Source organism: Rhamphochromis longiceps, linkage group LG5, assembly GCF_057381845.1.
Source record: "Rhamphochromis longiceps isolate RC_006_pf linkage group LG5, R_longiceps_female_GT1.1, whole genome shotgun sequence".
Classification (NCBI taxonomy): Eukaryota; Metazoa; Chordata; class Actinopteri; order Cichliformes; family Cichlidae; genus Rhamphochromis; species Rhamphochromis longiceps.
The window spans coordinates 10,697,574-10,718,682 of NC_140561.1; the positions used below are offsets into that span (position 1 = coordinate 10,697,574).

The 21,109-nt window shown below is 40.8% G+C and overlaps 1 protein-coding gene across 1 annotated transcript in view; it reads left to right on the forward strand.

Moving 5' to 3' along the window:
* itpr1b (inositol 1,4,5-trisphosphate receptor, type 1b) overlaps positions 1-21,109 on the forward strand; it is an 83,996-nt gene that overhangs the window by 47,749 nt on the left and 15,138 nt on the right. Inside the window, exons 43-52 of the mRNA XM_085405722.1 lie at positions 402-586; positions 7,472-7,655; positions 7,999-8,261; positions 9,363-9,563; positions 11,011-11,121; positions 11,482-11,577; positions 11,648-11,782; positions 12,175-12,282; positions 13,198-13,390; positions 16,810-16,932. Of these exons, the coding sequence (XP_085261848.1) occupies positions 402-586; positions 7,472-7,655; positions 7,999-8,261; positions 9,363-9,563; positions 11,011-11,121; positions 11,482-11,577; positions 11,648-11,782; positions 12,175-12,282; positions 13,198-13,390; positions 16,810-16,932 (1,599 nt within the window). The remainder of the gene's footprint in view (positions 1-401; positions 587-7,471; positions 7,656-7,998; positions 8,262-9,362; positions 9,564-11,010; positions 11,122-11,481; positions 11,578-11,647; positions 11,783-12,174; positions 12,283-13,197; positions 13,391-16,809; positions 16,933-21,109) is intronic.

A 21,109-nucleotide genomic window follows, 5' to 3' on the forward strand; every position in this document is an offset into this window, starting at 1 on the left:
TCATAGGTGTCAAACTCTGGCCCGCGGGCCAAATGTAATTAGGCTGCGGGCCAAATTTGGCCATACCAAAGCCATACCAAATTACTATTAGAGCTGGCCTACTGGTATTATACAGATAATATATATATATATATTGTTTAGTATTAAGCTTTGCTTGTTCCATATTCAGTTTTCCAGCAAAACTTATTTGAGTCCATAAGAAAAGATTCATTCTTATATCTGGAGGAAGATTTTTTTTTCAATAAATATTAATGTTCGCCCACGACTTTGTTCCAGTTTTGAATTTTGGCCCACTGTGTATTTGAGTTTGACACCCCTGGTCTAGATAAAACTGCTGCTCTTTGTACTTTGATGGAAACAGTGAAGGGGAATGATCGGGCTTCTGACTTCTTTGCCCTTAGTTGTCAGCTCTGGGGTCGGAGGTCGAGGGGAGCTGAGCTTAGCGGAGGTCCAGTGTCACCTGGACAAAGAAGGGGCTTCTGATCTGGTCATTGACCTCATCATGAACGCCACCAGCGATCGGATTTTCCAAGAGAGCATATTGTTAGCCATTGCACTCCTGGAGGGTGGAAACACAGTCATTCAGGTAAGTGGGGGGGAGTGGGTCACAGGGTTCACAAGTAAAAGTTCACCACTTACAAGTCTAACCAGCAATTAAATGCACTGAAGCCTTTCCCTACACAGAGGCATGAGCAGAATCTCAATAAGATGCTATCTCATGTGTTCACCTGCAATGTCAAGAATTTAAGTCGGTGCTGCTCTGCTGCTGTCAACATAAAACAACACAGGCTAAAGATGCCTTCAGGAAAAGGGCGCATATTTGTTGTCAGAGTATCCGCCTGACTGTATTTTAAAAGCTCGACTTCACAACAATACAGAAAGCATGTTGTTGTCACATTTTCTATGTTTAAAAAAAAAAAAAAAAGCTCAGGCCAAGAACCAGAAAGGAAGATGAACAGTAGCCTGCTGGGAGATGTCCGAGCTGTGCAGCCAAGCACGTCATCACCTCTCTACTGTCAGGCAGGGGTTGCTACGGCAACACTAACTCTTTGCAAACCTCACAGAAAGCAGGATGAGAGTGGAGAAAACCACTGTGTACTATTGCATTATTTCAGCCTTGCGGTGTGTCTGTATGTCTGTGTGTCTGTGCATGTGTGTGTGTGTGTTTGTATGTGCATGCTGCTCATAAGCTGTCTATCAGAATATTCTGGTTTTGTGGTTTATGCATGTGTGCTCTAGTATTTGTGTTGCATAAACAAGGCTGTTGCATAATAGCCTCCTATTTGCATAGTATCGTTACCTGACAAGGCCTGACTTTGTATGCAAAGGCTCTCACATGACTCCTGTTACAAAAGCTGCTGCCTCTCTCTGTGTCTAGGTGAATAATACACAGAGCCCCAGTCCTTCTAACAGACTCCTATCTGGGTCATGTTTTGCTCCTTTTAAGAGGGCAATGAAAGGTGTGATCCTTAAAGGCCTTGAAAGAGAGCCGTTAAATTTCATACATACCATACCATACCAACTTTATTTCTAAAGCACTTTAACATAAAACCAGAGTTTCACAAAGTGCTGTACATGTTAATAGCATACGTAAAGAAAATTAAAATGAGATACGATAAAATAAATAGATACAATAAATTGAAACATGTTAAAACAAATTGAGTCAACCCCTCTAATCAATGCCAAAGGCTTCAGCGAATAAATATGTTTTAAGAAGACTTTTAAATTCGGAGAGAGAAGAGGCCTGCCTAACATGCAAGGGCAGATCATTCCACAACTTTGGAGCAGCTACAGCAAAAGCACGATCACCTTTAAGTTTATACTTAGTTTTCGGTACCTTAAGGAGTTGCTGATTGGCGGACCTAAGGGAACGGGCAGGTGTATATGGTTGTAGTAGCTCCGAGAGGTAGGGGGGGGCCAGGCCATTAAGAGATTTAAAAGCAAATAAGAGAATTTTAAAAACAATCCTAAAATGTACAGGTAGCCAGTGGAGTGAAATTAAAATAGGGGTAATGTGCTCAAACTTTTTTGTTCCAGTTAAAAGACGTGCTGCAGCATTTTGCACAACCTGCAGGCGCCTAATGGACGCATCACTAACCCCAAAATAAAGTGCGTTACAATAATCCAGCCTAGAAGTAACAAAGGCATGGATTACTGTCTGAAAATGCTATTTCGATAAGATAGGCTTTATTTTGGCTAATTCCCTCAAATGAAAAAAGCTAGATCTTACAACAGCTCTGACCTGGCTTTCAAGTTTAAGATTTGCCTCTATTTTAACTCCCAGATTAGTGATGACTGGTTTAACATACTGTGCCAGTGAACCAAGATCTATAATAGTGGCCTCAGAAGCGCCACCAAAAACCATCACTTCTGTTTTCTGTTCATTAAAATGTAAAAAGTTCAAAGCCATCCAAGTCCTTATTTCATCAAGGCATCTGAGCAGCGGGTCTACTGAGAAGCCATTTATCTTTTTAAGTGGGAAATAAATCTGGGAGTCATCGGCGTAGCAGTGGAAAGAAATCCCATGTTTCCTGAAAATAGACCCAAGGGGTAGGAGATATAGAGAGAAAAGAAGCGGGCCTAAAACAGTCTTTGCTGCTACCTTTGGAAAGACCTGTAGCCTTCTTTAGGATTGCTTTTGTAACTTTTTAAATTCTGGGCATAATTAAAAAGCTTGATGTCCACTACTGAAAGCAGTCTGTAGCTTACTTTTGTTGCTTTAACTGCAGCTTTCAGTGAGTCTCTTGTGCACATTACAAGTGTAGAAGCAGTTTTGAGCCGTTAGTAAATGTATACATTTCTACCTGTGACACCTACTGTGACGAGGCCTACACTTGCTGGTACAGAAGCACCTCAAAGTGAACCTGATAAGCAAAGCAGTTCATGATCTTAAATAAGAACATTTTTATCAAGTAAGGTCCTGTTTTGAGTTAATGTGTTTTTCTGCTTCCTTGGAATGATGCTGGGACAAGTAAGCTTTGTTGAGGAGTCATGTATGATCCAAAGTTAATTTACAGCATATCAGCAGATGCATCACATTTTCCTGTCTTACACAACGATTGGTTGCCTGCCCTTCTTTTAGCACAGAAGGGTTCTTGTTGTCTAAATGAAAAGCAGGAAAACAACATGGCCCCAGATTTCTCCAAGAAGGCTGCTTGTTTGTTTTCTAGGTAATCCAGGTTTGTAGCCTAGCCAATGGAATTTCTAGAAAATAAATAAATGAAAGAGGGAGAGAGACACAGAGAGAGCGCACGCTTCCTTTGCTTCAGAAAGGGTTCACACAGGGCCCAGAGCTCTGTGCTAGCTGGACTTAATATCACAGCCCTGAGAGAAGGAGTCAATGTCTTAGTAAAGACAGAAAGAAATGGGTCATAGCACAGTCCTACCTGTCTTTTCTTCTACCCAGGCGTGTCTGTCTGATGAAAATAGAGCTTTAGAAACTGGAGATCTGAAACATCATGCTTTCACCGAGTCATGGGAATCCAATCTAGGCCTGTCAAGATATGCCAACTTTGTTTAGTAACACCTAGGACTCACTGATGTCACCGATGCACCTCATCAAACACGCAACTATTGGTAGACGAACAAAAGATGTTTTTGATGCATTGTCAGTACATTTTTAAGCCTTTTTGTATCTACTTATCTACATATCTACCCAAAGGGCAGAGCTGTCACCAGTAAGTAAGTCAACCCCGCATGTGTTCATACTCATGTTCAGCAGTCACGTAGCAGGCGTCTCACTATGTTGGTCTAAGTGAGAATAAGATCTTCACTTTCAAATACATAAAGTAACAACATTTATTTTAAGTAAACAAAATCTGCCAACTTTACTTCTGTCAATTTTGTCTGACAATAAAATGACGCACTGCCTGTCTTGTGCAGCATACATGCTGTAGGTCTAACATTACTTTTTGACCTACATAACTCTCATATTATGACCAAAACCTGCACAGCTCACCCTGGACAGGATAACATGTTGCCTGACACGTATGCTCGTGCCCTCCAGGTGGTTCAGAGATGAGCAGTAAAACACTGTGACAGCCCCTGAGTAATTTTCAGCTTGCACACAGCAAAACTAGAGCGATCATAAAACCTCACTCGTGCATACTCAAATGCCCACTTCATGAACACATGTACGCAGCCATACTGCAGGTTATACTTAGAGACTATAAAGCTTATTTGATAAACAGCCTTAGAGTTTGTGGGAGTGTGTGCCTATGTGTTATGTAAGAGACGAAGTGTAAAGTCTCTGCTTCTCCGAGCCCCCCATCCATCTTGTGATCGCTGTCATCAGGACCTCAGATCCCTAACTGTCACAGGCACGAACAGGTGCGACTGCTCTTACTCAATAGGCTTGTTGTGGCACACCGCTGCCCTCAGCCCCCTCCAAGTGTGATTTTACCCCCTCCCGCCTCTTCTCGGTTCAGTTTCACTTCACAGCTACCTCTTGGAAAGCTTTAAAAAGATTCTGCAAAGTGAGTTTCCAGGCATCGGTGCCCTCAGCATACCAGCTCTCGTTTAACTGCGGCGTGGGCAAGGAAATTACTGTTTAGATCCCAGTTTATAGTTTATGGAGGTCCAATTATTTCAGTCCTGCCATGTGTACCTTTTTCTTTCAATCATTACTTGCTGAAGTCACTGCATACATTTTTAGACTGTGTGGATGGTTGCCCGTGCAGATTTCTGAGAAAACGCAATCACGTGTAGATTGCTTTGATTTAAACCTGCTATCTGGAAGTCTTGTTATAGCTTCAAAGAGCAGATCTCTGTGGATACCAGCTGGGCGGTGGCAGAGTACGCAACTGAAGCCCTCCAATAAGCACAGAGATGGCTTTGTCACTCACCAAGGTGTCAGGCTGCAAAGGCGGGAGATGGATAAAAAGAAAGGGAGAGCTGGTGGTATAAACAGGCCTTACATAACCGGCTCGTGTTGATGCCAGAAGCTGGGGTAGCAGCTGACGGGAAATGGAGGGAAAAGTAGAAGTGCAGAATAATCAGACAGGAGGGCCTGCTGTGCTGTCCTATTGATTCTGTAAGATAGGAGGAAGATTTCAAGTCAACCTAAAGCAGCAGAATCAAAACTGCTTCCAGGAGGCTTATTGGCTCTTTAGTGGGAGACGTTTAAACTGCCTCAGATGGCAAACAGAGACTCACTAGGTGATGGCAGTTTTCTCTACAGAATGACTCAGCAGTCAGCAAAGAAGCTGCAGCTAGGCACATTCTTCAAAGGGTTATAAAAGTTGTAACCGGGACTTTTTTTTAAAGTTAAAATCTTTCAATTCTATCTCATCGTGGCACACGATAGCTAGCTCTGCTCTCTCTCTGCTAGGAAGTAAGCCACAATGTGGCAGTTAGCATGTGGTTGGACCTGTACTCTTACTCTCTGACTGCTTCCCAAGTACACAGATAAGACAAAACTTGAGTTCACACCCACCTAATTTACTGTTTGCTCCACCTCCAACAAGCTGTAGCTACTCAGCACCGATAACCAGATCTAAAGCCTTATTGTTTATGAGGTCCTACAATCCAGCAATAAAGATGCGATCCATGCCAAAGTGTTGCAGTACAAGTGCAAGAAAGGATTTAAGTCTTTATACAAACCCATTTCATTGTCTAGGTGTATCCTTATTAGTGTTGCTAATTTAGCCTGCAACATGTGTATAAATGATTATCTGAGTTAGGCTTGAGATCCTGTCATATTGAAGGAAATTGGACTCACTTATTGAGTGAATTGCCATCTAACAATGCTGATTTACATCTTCCTGTCAGCTACAGAGCTGTAGAGTTGCTTAGCAAAACAGCCTTTAACTTCTAAAAAATTGGAAATATCTAACAAAGGAGTGTGAGTAAGCAACTTGTGCTGTCTTTTGACAGTTTTTAATGTTTTTAACATGTCACAGGTGTCCAACCCTGACTGTGTGCAGACAGGAAAACAGCTGCTGCTTGCTGTTCAGTAAAAATAACAAGCAAGTGTTGACAAAATACTTTTCTTCACATTAGTGGAGAAATTGAGTTTTTATGGCCGCAGTCATGAGTTCTGTTTAATATAGTTATCTTGTAAAGCTGCTGTCCTGGAGCTGTTGTTGGGAGAAGTCTGCCTGCTTGCATAAGTCTGACTTTTAATCAGATCACTATCAGTGAATGACCCTCGTCAACAACACGATGTTAACGGCTTGAAAAAGAAACTGTTGCATAAAGGAAGGGAGGGAAACAACTTAATACACTGAGTGCTCTGCTCCTCTTGGGATTTGAGTCAGGTGATTTTTGCAGAAAGATGTCTCAACAGTTGTCTTGATTTCCTGCGCATATGTTGCTTATCTCATGCAGCGTAATGCACTGCTGATGTTGTACTGTTTCTATGCTTTGCTCCTTTTTCCTCAAACTTAACTGAGTTTAGCTAAACCTGGAGAGAGTCTTATGTAACAGACTTTGAAAGCTGCCCCAGAATCTCAGTACGTGATAACTCCTGCTTGCATCAACCCCACCTCCCACTTTCGGACCCTTTCTCCACCTCCCTCTCACACCACACGCTCACTTCGTGCCGCTCTGGCAGTGAAAAGTAGGGCAGGGTTTTCCTCTCTTCCTCTCCCGCTCCCATTTTCTTTCTCCCTCACTGCTCGCCCTCTGCGGCTGATGTAACAGTGTTGGCGCTCTGTGCCCTCACTGTAACCACTCAGCTGATTACAGGTCTTATGTAAGGAGGGATTGTTGAGAGGAAAATGGGACATAACATATGAGCCTGTTGCAGAAAAACAACAGCTCCATGTAACAGGGCTTTCAAGCCAGATTGGCCTTTGCGTAGCTGTAGGTTGCAGAATATTTCCTTTGCTCCAGTATGAGTAAGAAGTTTTTGAGGAAAATGTCTCGTGTTTCATGTTTGAATGCTTATAAAAGCAAAAAGTAATTGCTTTTTTGCCGTTAAACAAATGCACTCAGCACGAGTGAGCCCTACTCTATGAACACGTTTATACAGCTGTGTGCATTTTCCTGCTTACATGTACGCTCGTGTGAAGTACAGGTTGCACGACAGGTTGTGTAGTTGCTTCTTTTGGTGTGTGCATGTTTTTAAATGTGGCTGCATGCTAATCCCAGAGCTCGTCTTCGTTTCTGCCCTTGGTCATGTACTTGTGCATGTTAAGACCCATCTGAGTACTCTGGGTGCCAGAAGCAAGTTCTGATAAGGAGCAGAGAGCAGATAGTGTAAAATCAGGTGAGCCTTTAGAGCATGTTTTCCGGGCACTGTGAGAGCAGGATTATATAACTAATTCTCACTAAACCTCTGGCTAAAAGCGCTGCAGAACAATTAGCAGAGACAATGATAAGAAATGCCAATAAGAGATTAAAATGCGTTTAAAATATTGGTGTAAATGCCGATTTTTATGTAAACACTATAAGGTAATTAAAAACCTATAAGGATATTGTCTGAGCGACTCGTATTATTTAATTTCTTTCTTTTGTGTCTCCACCCCAGAGGTCATTTTTCCATCGTTTAACGGGAGACAACAAGTCTGAGAAATTCTTTAAAGTGTTTTATGAGCGGATGAAGCTGGCCCAGCAGGAGATCAAAGCCACTGTGACTGTCAATACCAGTGACCTGGGCAGCAAGAAAAAGGACGAGGAACCACCAGACAAAGACACACCGGCACGCAAGAAAGGTCAGCGGACAAGTGTTGGCGTTACCAACATAACAATAGGCTAGAGAAGGAAGTGTTTGACTGCATTGTCAAATAAGTCACATATGACACTATGAAAAACTGGAAAAGCAAACCTCTGCTGCACTCTTCGTACGAGGCAGTAGATCCGTTTCTTCATTATTAATTATAGCCGTGTACAAAATTATTATTTATCACATGTATCATTTCTACATGTCTCTGTATGTGTAAATGACAGCAAGGATCAGTACATAAATTCTTAACTTGTCAAGTGAACGGTCATTGTAACCGTTGTCTTGTCCAATGGTCTGTGGTGTTTGACTGCCTCTTCTTTACCTGTGGTTAGTGAAAGATATGCCGGTAGTGGCGATGGTGACTGAGGAAGTGAAGGAGCAGCTAGTTGAGGCCTCTGCGGTCACCAAGAAGGCTTACACAACTTATCGTCGTGAGGCCGAAGCCGAAGAGCACCAAGCTGCAGCTGATGGCTCTCCTGTTCCAACTGCTGATAAGAGCCAGGAAGAGGGCGAGATGAGCGTTACCATCACTATCATGCAGCCCATCTTGCGCCTCATGCAGCTGCTGTGTGAGAACCACAACAGAGAGCTGCAGGTCAGCCATCATCAGACCAGCTTCTGATTATAAGTCCTTTATTTATATATACGACACTTACTGACACTGTCACTTTATCAGTGCTGGTCATCATGCCCTTTGCTGCTAAAGTATTTATACCATTCTCGATACTGGTACTCAGGTTGTTTCACTCCTACTTATTATATTATTTTATTACTTGCTATTCTGTTTGTTTAAAAATATATATATATTTATTACTTTAAAAAAAAAAGCTGTTTCTTCATTATTTTGGTTCTTTTCGCTCGACCGTGTGTACATAATTTTGTTCCACCTCATCTTAACATGATGCGAATGACAATAAAGCTCCTTGAATCCTTGAATATATATACATATAATATATAGGCTGCCATGGGCTGATGGGAGCAGGGTTAACTTTTTCTGTCCCGTGTTCTGAATTTCAGTCATCACACCATCTTATACAGAAATGAAACTGTTGAAAATAGGCACCAGTTGCAGAACTTCCTGACACAGTCTTGTATGTGCTGGTCTGGTTTCACTATGATGAGTGTGCTCGTGTTTGGTAGTGGCTAGCTCCGGCAGCCCAGACAGAAAACTTCCTGCTTGCACTGATTCTTGCACTCCAAACTGGGACAGGCCTTCATTAAATGCTGGTTGGCTCTGTGCTGTCTCTCCCATTCTGAACCTGTGTAGGAGCCAGATATTGATTTACCGCTAGCCTCGCTGCACAGATGATCAGTTCACTGAGATGTTTGTGTTCTTTCCAAAGATGTCACTGCAGTAATTGTCTTGCTGCCGTATACAGTAGGTTTGGAAAAGCCATCACGACTTTTTATATTTAGTTCTTACGTCAGCGAGAAAGAGAAAATGGTTTAGATTACCTAAGTAGAGGAATTTCTCTTTTGCCAACCATCTCTGCAGATTCCAACACTCTCGTGAATCATCTCATATTAAATCTCTTGGTTTTACCTCATGCCACATCACATATATTTTAATTTTGTGACTAACTGTTAACAAAGTGTTTATGTTTCCCTACAGGGGCTTTTAAAGTTTTTGATGAGATGAGTCCAAGTAAAGAAAGATTCCATGTTGAGTGTTTATTTTCATGTTGTCCTTCTGTAGAATTTTCTACGCAACCAGAATAACAAGAACAACTATAATCTGGTGTGTGAGACTCTTCAGTTCTTGGACTGCATCTGTGGCAGCACCACAGGAGGACTGGGGCTTCTGGGACTTTACATCAATGAGAAGAATGTAGGACTTATCAACCAGACTGTGGAGAGCCTTACTGAATACTGCCAAGGCCCCTGCCACGAGAACCAGGTAACACACTGTACACCTGTGTGCAAGATGAGCTTTTTATATTCTGTAGCTATCAAATCGATGACCGGCTGTGATCGTGATGCTAGTTTTGTTTGAGTTCTCTGTAGTCAGGAATGTGTCAGGCTCTTGTCTTTCCTAAGCACGCTAACACCAGCCTACTCCGGGTAGGACGCCTCTGTTTGTTCTTTGGCATAGGTTAGTAGTCTTCTCACATGATGGCGGCATCCTCTGTTCCTGCCGCTGTGAGGTCATTTTTATAACAAGTGTGAAACTGGCATGACTAAACAAGCAACTGGCTAAATACAGTCTCTGTTTGAATTGATTCCAGTTCCTTTACACAGTGCCAGAGGGGCATTGCCAGACTAAATACAGCGTTTTGTTCACAAAGAGAGAATAAACGGGAACAAGTGCTGGAATTCTTTTTATTTGTGCTTTGCATGTCCTGTTTGTAAAATTGTATCAAGTCACTCCAAACCATTTGGCTTCCACACTTATTGTTCAGTTCTGAGGTGTGGTACATGTTTGACAGCTCGTGTGATTTATGAGTGTGAAGCCTCCGAAACGTGCCCAGTATTTATGATATGTGACCTGCCTCGTCACTACCTTACCGTGCCGGGAATAAAAACCTGAGGGCAATCTGGCTTCAAATGAAATCTGGAACAAAGTTGTTTTGTTTTTGTTTGTTTGTTTTTTATGCCCTTTTTTTTGTCATCCCACCTGTTTTCTCCAGGATGTTGATCGTACCCTCTGCCCATGACGCTCTCAGAAAAGTGATTCTTAATCTCAGTAGTTTCACTTCCTGGTTAAATAAAGATTAAGAAACTTAATTGAGTGTTTTATAACACTGCGTGAAATTTACAGTCCCTGAAATTAGAGTGAGAATTCCTTCAAAGAACATATGAGATGTAAATAATGTTGCCACTCCCGCCTTCAGAATGGTGCTGGTTGTTTTCTAGATACCACCTGATAGATGGTTCCAGATTTCTTGGATAACTTACTGTTGTTTCCTCTTCTTGTAATTCCACTTTCTTAGTGAATACGTAATCTGTTGAGAGACCCGGTTAATGTTGTCTTTGAAGTTGGCACCTTATAACTGGCTGTAGGTTTGTGACAGCTGTCACATTGCATGAATTTGTGATGCACTATCAAATTTGCCATTTCAGACATAAAACCCTCCAATTCGTCCATCTCGCACTTATTAAAATCTTTATTTGTAAGTGTGCATAAGTACAAATAATAGATGCAGAAAAAAGAGAAGAGCTTGACTTACAGGAAAATGGATCAGACTCTTATCTTATTACTGCTAAAGAAAAAACAATTGGTCTGCTGTCCTGCTGGTTTTACTGATTATATCATGAAAAACACCAACAGCAGAGATTAAACATTCTTTTAACCCAGAACTACTGTCAAGCTTGTGTTTTGCCATTTCTTTTTCTTTGCTCCTTAGAACTGCATTGCCACACATGAGTGCAATGGCATTGACATCATCATTGCTCTCATCCTGAATGACATCAACCCCCTTGGCAAGAAGAGGATGGATCTGGTGTTGGAACTCAAAGTGAGTGTTCTGAAGTGGTGTGATACTTTTAGTAATCCGTCTAAAAGGTGTTATTTGATTTGATTATGCAGGTGTTACATGTCTGTAGGAGAAGTAATGTGGTAGTTGTGTCATTACAGTGTCAAAAGCTTTAGATACAACATTCAAATTCATGGAATTGCAGTTTCACTGACAGTAGCTGAAAGTAGAATCAGCTACCCAAAATCAGGGCTGGCCAGCACGGGTTTTTCCTGTGCTCCATCACAAATTGCATAAGTAAAGCGTGAAAGAACACTTGCATTTGATTTACTGTCTCTGGAAGTCTGGAATGCTGACAAGCAGGTAAAAAAGCCAATCTGTCTCTTGTCATCTTTTGCCCAGAATAATGCCTCCAAGCTGCTTCTTGCAATTATGGAGAGTCGCCATGACAGCGAGAATGCCGAGAGGATACTGTATAACATGAGACCTAAAGAGCTGGTATGTGTGCAGTGCAAACAGTTGCATAGTAACAAGCAGGTGCTGTTATGACAGTCAACTTTTTCTGCAGGTGGAGGTGATCAAAAAGGCCTACATGCAGGGAGAGATAGAGGTTGAGGAGCCGCAGGAGGGTGAGGATGGAGAGGAGGAGCACTCCGCGTCTCCACGCAATGTTGGTCATAACATCTACATCTTGGCACATCAAGTAAGCCGCTATAAAATAGGTGTGGAAAGGGGAACACACCATGAGCAAATAAGACCAGTGGATTTCCAGTAACTCCTGAAAACACATGATACTTTTCATTTTATAATCATTTCCTCTTTGAAAGCTTTCAGGCTGTGGGCTGCTCGGTAACAGAGGGCCTGTTTATACAATCAATTAGTGGAATGACGGTAATCTTATCTTATCTTATCTTATCTTAATCATGGGGCTAAACAGCCCCACCCTGCAACCTTGCTGGGGAATGAAAGCTGACACATTCAAAAAAAGGAAAAGTATCATGTAGAGTTAACCTAAATACAAGCAGTGTTGCCCAACCTTTTTGACATGCTGGAAGTAACACTTGTGACGAGTGTCTGTCAATCATCTGTTTTCAGTTAGCCCGCCACAACAAGGAGCTGCAAGCTATGTTAAAGCCAGGAGGGACATATGGCGAGGGCGACGAGGCCCTGGAGTTCTATGCTAAACACACCGCTCAGATTGAGGTCAGTGTCTGGCTCCATGTCGTAAATAAACTCCGCTAATGTTCACCTGCTGCCGTCTGTCTTGTATTTTATTTTCAATTCATCATTTTCCCACAGTTTTATTTCTGGATGAACTCTATCTAACATCTCTGTTGCAAGATGCCAGTGTTGGTTTAAGGGGACTGTGACATGTTTTGGCCTAACTATTGACTTGGAGCATGTGATACTTTTTTTTCTTGGCTTGTCATTCTGTCACACGACACAAAGAAACACAAAAACGAGTACCTTTGGCATGTTTGGCGCACTTGATGAGTAAGAGGAATGCAGATTGCTGGCAGTATTCCAAGCTCAAGTTGTTGGTTCAGTTCATGAGCTGCTTTTGGAAAGAAAACAACCCTGTTTTTGTTTTTTTCCTCTAAAGAGCAGTTTATGCCAGGCAGTCCATTTGAATCAGAGGTGTCATGGTGGTTATATTTTTCATTTTAAAAAATATAACCACTATTTTTACTTTTTGCTTTTAGTTCAGTTCAGCTTCAGCGAGTTTCCAGAGTGGGTTTGCTTGTTTCAGTTTAGTTCATATTGTTTGAAAATGTTTAGATTTACTTTAATTTTTATTAGCTTCAGTGTTTTAGATTTATTTATTTTTTTGGTTTTAGTCTCAATAAACTTATCCATCAAAGCCTCGTTAGTCAAGTTATGATAGATTTTGCCAAACTAATAAATAAAACTGTTTTTTATTTATTTTGTTTAGCTCATAAAATCTTTTTTTTTTCCACAGTATTGTTTTAGTTTTCAGTTTCTTTTTACTATAACTACAATAATCTTGACTTCTTTAAGGATACAAACTGTTTTCATATAAGAAAAGAATAAGGAATTATTTACCTGCTGCAGTCACAGATGTTTTGATCGGTGACTGTTGCTCTGTTTGGTGTCCAGATTGTGCGGCTGGATCGCACAATGGAGCAGATCGTCTTCCCTGTGCCCAACATCTGCGAGTTCCTCACTCAAGAGTCCAAGCTGCGTGTATACTACACCACAGAGCGAGATGAGCAAGGTAGCAAGATCAATGACTTCTTCCTGCGCTCTGAGGATCTCTTCAATGAGATGAATTGGCAGAAGAAGCTGCGAGGTACTCAAGAGGCTACTGGTAACACAAACACCGTTCCCTGTGCGTCTTTCTCCTCAACTCTTTATGAACTAGTGCCTGGTTTACGCTCTTTCTTCTTGCATCCCTCCAGGCCCCAAGCCCCTTTCTGACACATACACTGCATACAGGTTATGTTTTACATATTGGCATGAGGGATAAGCACAAAGTTTCCCTCCCTCTCACTCTAGTAGGATTACTCCAAATGTGTCCTCCACATATAACATTATTACAAAAACGCATATCCCAATAAAGAATATAAAGGCCTCAACTACCACAGCATTTATGGGGGTTTTCAAATGTTTTATCAGCAGACAGAACCTCACAGCTATATTGTACCCTCAGACAGGTCTCACTCATAGCTTCAACTTTGAATTGTGCTAACCACTGATCTGTCAGAGATTAGCTGCAGCAGCATTACAAGATCTGTTGCATCAGAGTAAATTGGACCTACTTCGCACAAACACGAAGAAAACACAAAAACTCAAAAATGAGTTTGGTTCAAAGTTTTGCAAGAACGGTTCTTTCTTGGTAGCAGAATAAAGTTGACCCATAGAGACATGTTGTGATGAGGGTCCACGTCTGAAAGAGGCTGCCAAAATGCTGAACCCTGGAGAGATGAAAGTCGAGAGAGCATGTAAACTTTTATAAGCTGCTTATATTTAAATTGCACTGTAATCACTGAGTTGGTTTGTTAATAATAAATATTAGTAGCAAAGCATACAGCATATAGCTCCCAATGTTGTGATATTATCACATCTTCTAATCTCGATAAAAACAAAAGTATACTGCTGTGATATTACAATGTTCAGGTTCCTGTATTTTGTTTTTCTGGAAACTAAAAGCCTCAACTTCCCAACATAATGGGATTAATGGTTTGATGTACTTTACCTGCATACCAGCTGTAAGGTTATTCTCACATTGACATCAATCAAAGCTGGGCTAAAAGAAAGCAGGAACAGGACACAAAGGCAAAGCATTAAAAACTCAGCCCTGATGTCATTTTCACTTTAATCTTTTGTTGTTCATTAATCTTAAGTTATTTTAGTTATGCACTCAATAGCACTACTTTGACTTTCCCTTTAAGGTCAGGTCCGGTTCCTGACGACTGCCTACCTGACTCTGCCAGTTTTTGCTTTTGTTTGTCTTTGCTGGTTAAAGAAAAGGTTGTGGTTCGTCATACGGTCAGGCCAGAAGAGACAGCGTTAGCCTATAATGTGGAAAAAAAAAATATGAAGAGACCAGCCTCTTTCCTATGTGAATGAATCAGCACAGCTGGAGACTGTGCTGTTCCACTGGTGCTAACCGCTTGTCATCAATATAGTGACTTCTGTTGCCAAAAGTCCCCACCCACAGTTCTTTTTTTCTAATGAATAGCCGACCTCAAAATAGCATTAGCCACGATACTGATCTCCTGACCAAGGTCTAATATGCTGTGTCTGTGTGAGTGTGTGGGCAAATATGTGCGTGCAAGTTGTTTTTACTCAAAAGAGGAAAAGCGTTTAGTGCGAAACCCTGTTTCCAAAAAAAACTCTGTCGCTGTCTAAAATGGAAAATAAACAAAAAGAATCAACAGCAAAATAATTTGCATTATTTTTTAAACTTCAACGCTTTAGCACAAACCGCATATTAAGTGTTAAGACTAAGAAGCTATTTGTTAACCTGTGCTTCGATTGAGCAAAACCCGGCCCAAAACAGGACGCTGACATCACCATGCTTCACATATAAAGTTCGGCTGCTGAGATGTCGTGCTGTCCTTTTTCCAAATGCAAAAATTCTCGTTTATAACAAAGGTTCTGTGCAAGGTCTTATTTGTCAAACCAGTAGCAGTGTTGTTTTTGAAGATCAGTGGCTTTCCCCTTGATCTGTTTACGCTCTCTCACACACACACACACACACACACACACACACACACACACACACACACACACACACACACACACACACACACACACACTCACACTATTGTTTTTGGTGCATTCATTAACATGAACATAAGCCGATGCGTCGCCTTTAATTGCTCGGATGTTACTTGCAGTTCAGTTGTGACCTTGCATATGACCTTTTCTTCTTTTTACACAAAGTCTGGTGCTCAGACTTTTAAGTTAGGTTTTGCAAACACACTTCTTTTCCTTTTCGTGCTGTGAATCACTTCCCTAAATGTATGAAAGTCAGACTTTGATAAATCCCCATTCGTTGAATAAAACCGAGCCCCCACCCACACCTGACTGAAACATGTGACTCTGATTTCACCTTCAAAATAACTCCGATCCTAAACTTCAGTGAGGCTTTAGGACATATAAAGCAGAAATACGGCAAATTTAAAAGGATTCACCAACTTTGAAATAGTATGTCTATGTGTGGAAGTAGTTTGGTTGATGAGCAGATTGTCAGTAAATTACTGGGTCACTAAATGCAGCAGTGCACAGAGGTTATAATGATTTGGAAAACTGAGGAGAATTTCCAGATTTCATCATCTATGATAAATCATAAAAATGTTGAGAATCCAGAGAAATCCCTGAAAACAAGGGACAGTGTGAAAACCTACAGGTGTAAATCACTTGAAAGCCTCGGCGATACTTCAGAAAACATTCAGCATCCAAAAATTCCAAATGTTCATACTACCGTGCAACAACATCAAATAAAATAAACTGAGCAAAACACTAGTATCTGCTGTGTGCCTTAGGTAATTCGGGATGGTCTGAGCAGAAGTGAAAAATGTCCTGTGGTCTGATGAATCATAATTTGAAATTCTATTCAGATGCTTATTGTTTAAATGATTTGCAGATTGTTGCATTCTTTTGTTTACATTTTCCACAGAGTCCCAAGTTTGTTTGGGCTTTTTTGAGGGTATTTTTTTCCTTTTTCAAATGTGAAATGTGTGTGATTTTTGAGTACTTAAATGGATTTGAGGTGTCCCAGATTATTCTGTTTAGGTGGTTATGTTAGCAGTAAATGTACACACTCGCATTCTGACTTGTTTGACTGTGTTTCACACCAAATTTACTAACCAAATCAAATATCCAGAGTATTCACTCAGCGAGTTTTGGTTCTTCTAAACCAAAGAAGCAGAGCTGCTCGCTGTGGTTGCCACTTGTGACAAGGGAGTAGCTGGAATTGGCTTTACGAAAGAAACTATTAATGGCACCAGTTTTATAGTTGCCATGCTCAGTGTTTGTCGACAGCGACAGAGAGAGTTCAAGCAGTTCATGTAATTTAGGGTTGGTGCAAAGTTGGTTATCTGTATAAATCTTTTTTTTCAGCTTTGACTCAAAGGTATTGAAAGTGAAACTTGGTTGGTCTGAAACACTGGACAGTTTTTGGAGTACAAACATGTACGCACTACATCTGAGTGCTTTAGCATAGCCATCTGTGTTAATGTGCTTCACTATGCTGTCCTCTAGCCCAGCCCATCCTGTACTGGTGCTCCAGGAACATGTCATTCTGGAGCAGCATCTCCTTCAACCTGGCTGTGCTCATGAACCTCCTCGTGGCCTTCTTCTACCCTCTGGAAGGCATCCGTGGAGGTCAGTCACTCTCAGTCTTTCTCTGTGTATGATACCCAGTCATTGCCATTGCCCTGTTAAGATGACTTCTGTCAGTTTTCTTTTGGATCAGAGTTTAAAACACACAAACAAAAAGTCTTTCTGCAGCTGAGATCATGCTATAATATTCTTAAACACAGAACAAATATTGTAAATATTCTGTGTAGGTACTGCCATCTGGTTCATAGTGTATGGCTACTAACAGTAGAAACGATTCATCGACTCGATCCTCGGAGCTGCTTATGGTCGAACACCCAGCAGTAGAGGTGGTGTGCTGTAGCAGAAGTGTCCGAGGTGAAATGTGAGATAAGCTTTGCTGTGTAGGTCAATTTGAAGCAGCATTATGAGAAATCTACAGCTTGTAGACAGATAAACAGAGTTTTGTTTTATGTGAACATCCTGTTAGCATGTCTCAGTTCATGGCTGCTTATATTCTCGTGCCTGAGCTGAAGATTACACATGTGGACACCATGACAGACCCTTCGTCTTACAACTTACAACTTTAACACTTGAGAATAACAGATTGCTTATGCCCTGATTGTTGTGTGTGTGTGTGTGTGTGTGTGTGTGTGTGTGTGTGTGTGTGTGTGTGTGTGTGTGTGCACTGTGGTTAACACAATGAGTGTGACTACTACAACACAGGAAATGGGAGTGAGTGACACAAGCATTACTGCTGAGATCAGGGGTGGGGCGGGATGCAGAGAGTGCAACATGTGTGTTATCAGAGACCTGGTTAAAAAGAACAGGAAAGAAACTGAGTGTTTACTCTTCAATTTCTTCATTTTATGATCAGGTGTATCGCAACACCTCAGCATATTTAGACCTTCCAGCTCACAGAAAGTAGTCCTCGACCACTCGAGGCAAACTGTGATCTAAAAAGTGTAGATTAGCCTGTAAAGTTATGGCAGGAATCTTTTTGATATATGCAGAGAAATGCAATAGTTTATTTTTTCCTTCACCAAGTTTCTGTTACTGGCACAGAGCAATTAAAAAAGGTGTTGTGTGTGCTGGAGTCACAGATGTTAGAAGTGGAAAAACTAGTGTTATCAGAAATCTGATTAATGTTAGCAACTCTTGGTTATATTAGCATCTACCAAGGAATGTGGATATCTGCAGCAACAATTAAATACCTTTAGCTGTCCAATGTCTCAAAAAATTACATAATGTCACATTTGCTTATTTTCTGTCTTTTAATCTGAAGTAAAAACAAAAAAACTAAAATCTATTTGAGATCTGGCTGCTGTTCAGAGATGTATGAGGGGTGTCTGGCTTGTTGATTTGCATCCCAATTTTCACATCCTTTACGAAATGCTCTATGTTTAGACCTTTTTAATATTCATTTCCACAGTTGCAGCCAGTACTTGATCAGATTAAAGGAATTGTGAGTGCATAGCTTTAAAGGACCTTACAGAATGCTGTATGTTCCCGTGCTTGTGGTTTGGGTGTAGCCTCACACCTCCCTAACCAAAGTTGGGGAGGTGTGAGCATCGCTACAGCTGTGAAGAGAATGCAATCCCGGTTGAAGAGCTGGATCTTGAACTGCAGTGGTGTCATAAAATATTGATTTTGCACTTCTTTTCCTCTGAGGTCTTTTTTTTTTTTTCTCTCTTTGCGTGACTTCTGGTAATTATGGTATGTGATAGATTCACCCAGACTATTAATACTGTGACCACCTTAAAAAGCCAGAATCACGTCAGGGACACATACAGCAAGATTTCAAATGGCAGATGTCTTGCTTTACAACTGATAAATATTTGTCCAAGCAGTGATCTGTTTTAAATGAAGTTTTAAATGTAAAAGCGAACTCATAATGCTTTACAGTACAAACCATTTTTTAAGGTCAATTTACAATCACAAATGAACTGAACATGAATGTCTGTAGACTGTGGGAGGCAGTACCCAGAGAGGTCCCACGCAGCACAGGGAAAACATGACACGAGATTTCACCCAGGAGCCTTCTTGCTGCTTCTTGCGCAGAGAAAGTGCAAACTACTGCATCAATGCCAGTCATAGTGAATTTTAGTATTTAGTGTTTAGTTCAACACCAAGCGCTATTATGCTATTATTTATTGATCAAAATGACTGTATGTATAAGTGTGAACGTAGTTGAGCATGAAATGCTATCAGAACACATTATGACAGAAATCATAAAGTTTCCCTATTAAAGTGGAAGACTGCACCACGTTGTCCTTCACTCACACACAACATGACTTGCTAACTGTGATAAAGCTGTTTCACATGTGCTCACATGACAAATGACACTGATGACTGATCATTGTCTTCTCACAGACATGTTTTATCTAAACGGTTATCAGTAAAGTAAGCTCTGGTGTATGATTCAGTGATATCTGCAGAGCTATAAAGAAGGAAGATTTAAAGGTTGTATTCACAGCTAAAAATTGGTCAGCAGCATTTGTCATCACATTGGTGGCCGATTCTTCATAAAAGCTGTCATTTTAAAGCAATTCTGTGGTAACAGCTTGATGTTTATAAAGACATGCACTTGGTGTTAAAGTTTTTGTATCAATGAGGAAACCAATCAAGTTTCACACAGCTGCTTCAGACTAGGAAAAGGGAAGACATCGCAAAGAAACTCTGTGTTTGTTGAAGAAAACCTGCCAAGGAACAGGTGGATTCAGACTCCATTAATAACTGATGAGTAACCCAGAGTTTTATTTAGCTCTGTCTGAAACAAAAAACCCAGTGGATCGTCATCTCTCAGTTTCACTAAACCCATTTTCTGAAACGGACCTCTGCATTTTGATACAGCCAGACAGCAGTGGTCACAACTTTAACCCTCTCAGGCTCAAATTAAGTTTTTTGTTGCTAATGCACAACCAAGTCCTGCAGTGGTACTTCTGAGTAAAAAAACCTCATAAAATATGTATGTGGGGTAATCAGGTTGTTGTTTTAACTGTTGCAAATCTGCAACGTCTGCCTGGAGAGGGTTAAGACGAGAGCGGACTTTGTGATTGATACACACACCCCCACCCCACAAAACCAGAACTACACAACAAATGCTACAAGGCATCTAGAAGCATTTATGTTTTTACAAAACCAAACTGAGATCCAATCTTAGCCAGAATTTAAAAACTGAGGCCATTCATTTCGATACTGAAACTACAGATGGTGTTATTCATTCCTTAACATCGGTATTTTCTGTGTGCCATCCTTCTTTTAGAGTCACCGTTTGCCGACGCTGATTAGATTTAAACGTGTTTCCAAACAGTTTTTTTTTTTCTTCTCTTTTGTTTTTAGCAAAAAGTGTCTTCAGAGTGATGCTCCATTCATGCCCTATCAGTTTCTGACATGGGTTATGGTTAGGTTTTGTTATGTCAACCAAAGTCCATCATCCATCATGCATTTACTTAACCCCGTGTTCACAACTATGGAAATTATGTAAGCATATAAGCACCTACAGAAATTCAGTGCTCTGCTGATTTAATTGATTTGCTCTAAAGCTGTCGTGTCTCTTGTGCCTAAAGTGTAGATTTTGGCACTACAAAGTATGAAGTAATCACCCTGAAGAATATATGTCAGTTTAATGCCTACAAACAATTGAATGTATTGAGTAAAAAGGACAAAAAAGTGGGAAAAAACCCCAAAACAAACCAGCGTAATGAATATTGATCTTCATTTAAAATACATTAAATACACTCCTTTTCTTTTAACCAACAAGGATGTGGACATAAAAAGTTATTATCCCTGAGATCTCCAGATTTGACCTTCTTCCCCAAATGATTATAATCCCAGATCAGTCTGGGCTGTCACGAGGCTTTCATTTCTAAATTTAGGGGTAGGGAAAACTCTGTCTGGTGTTTGGTCACAAGTTGTAACTTCAAAGACTGAATATTCATTCAAACAGAGATTCTGAGTGATTACAGGAGATTCTTCACAAGCCAAAGGAATAAGCAGACCTGAGCATGTTTTTGTGTGAAGTTTCAGTTTTCTTTTTGATTTGCCGTCTCTTATTCCCTTCCGTTTTTTTTCTCAGTTCTGCTTCAGGGCAATATTTGTGGGGACGCGAAAAGCCTCAGCCGTTAAGGCCTCCATTGTTCCAGTGCAAAGAGAAGACGCACATTGTTTTTCGCATAAACTTTCAATTGTTCTGTCTGGGGTCAAACGGCGAGGTCCCTTTTGTTTGAACTTCCTTGCAGTG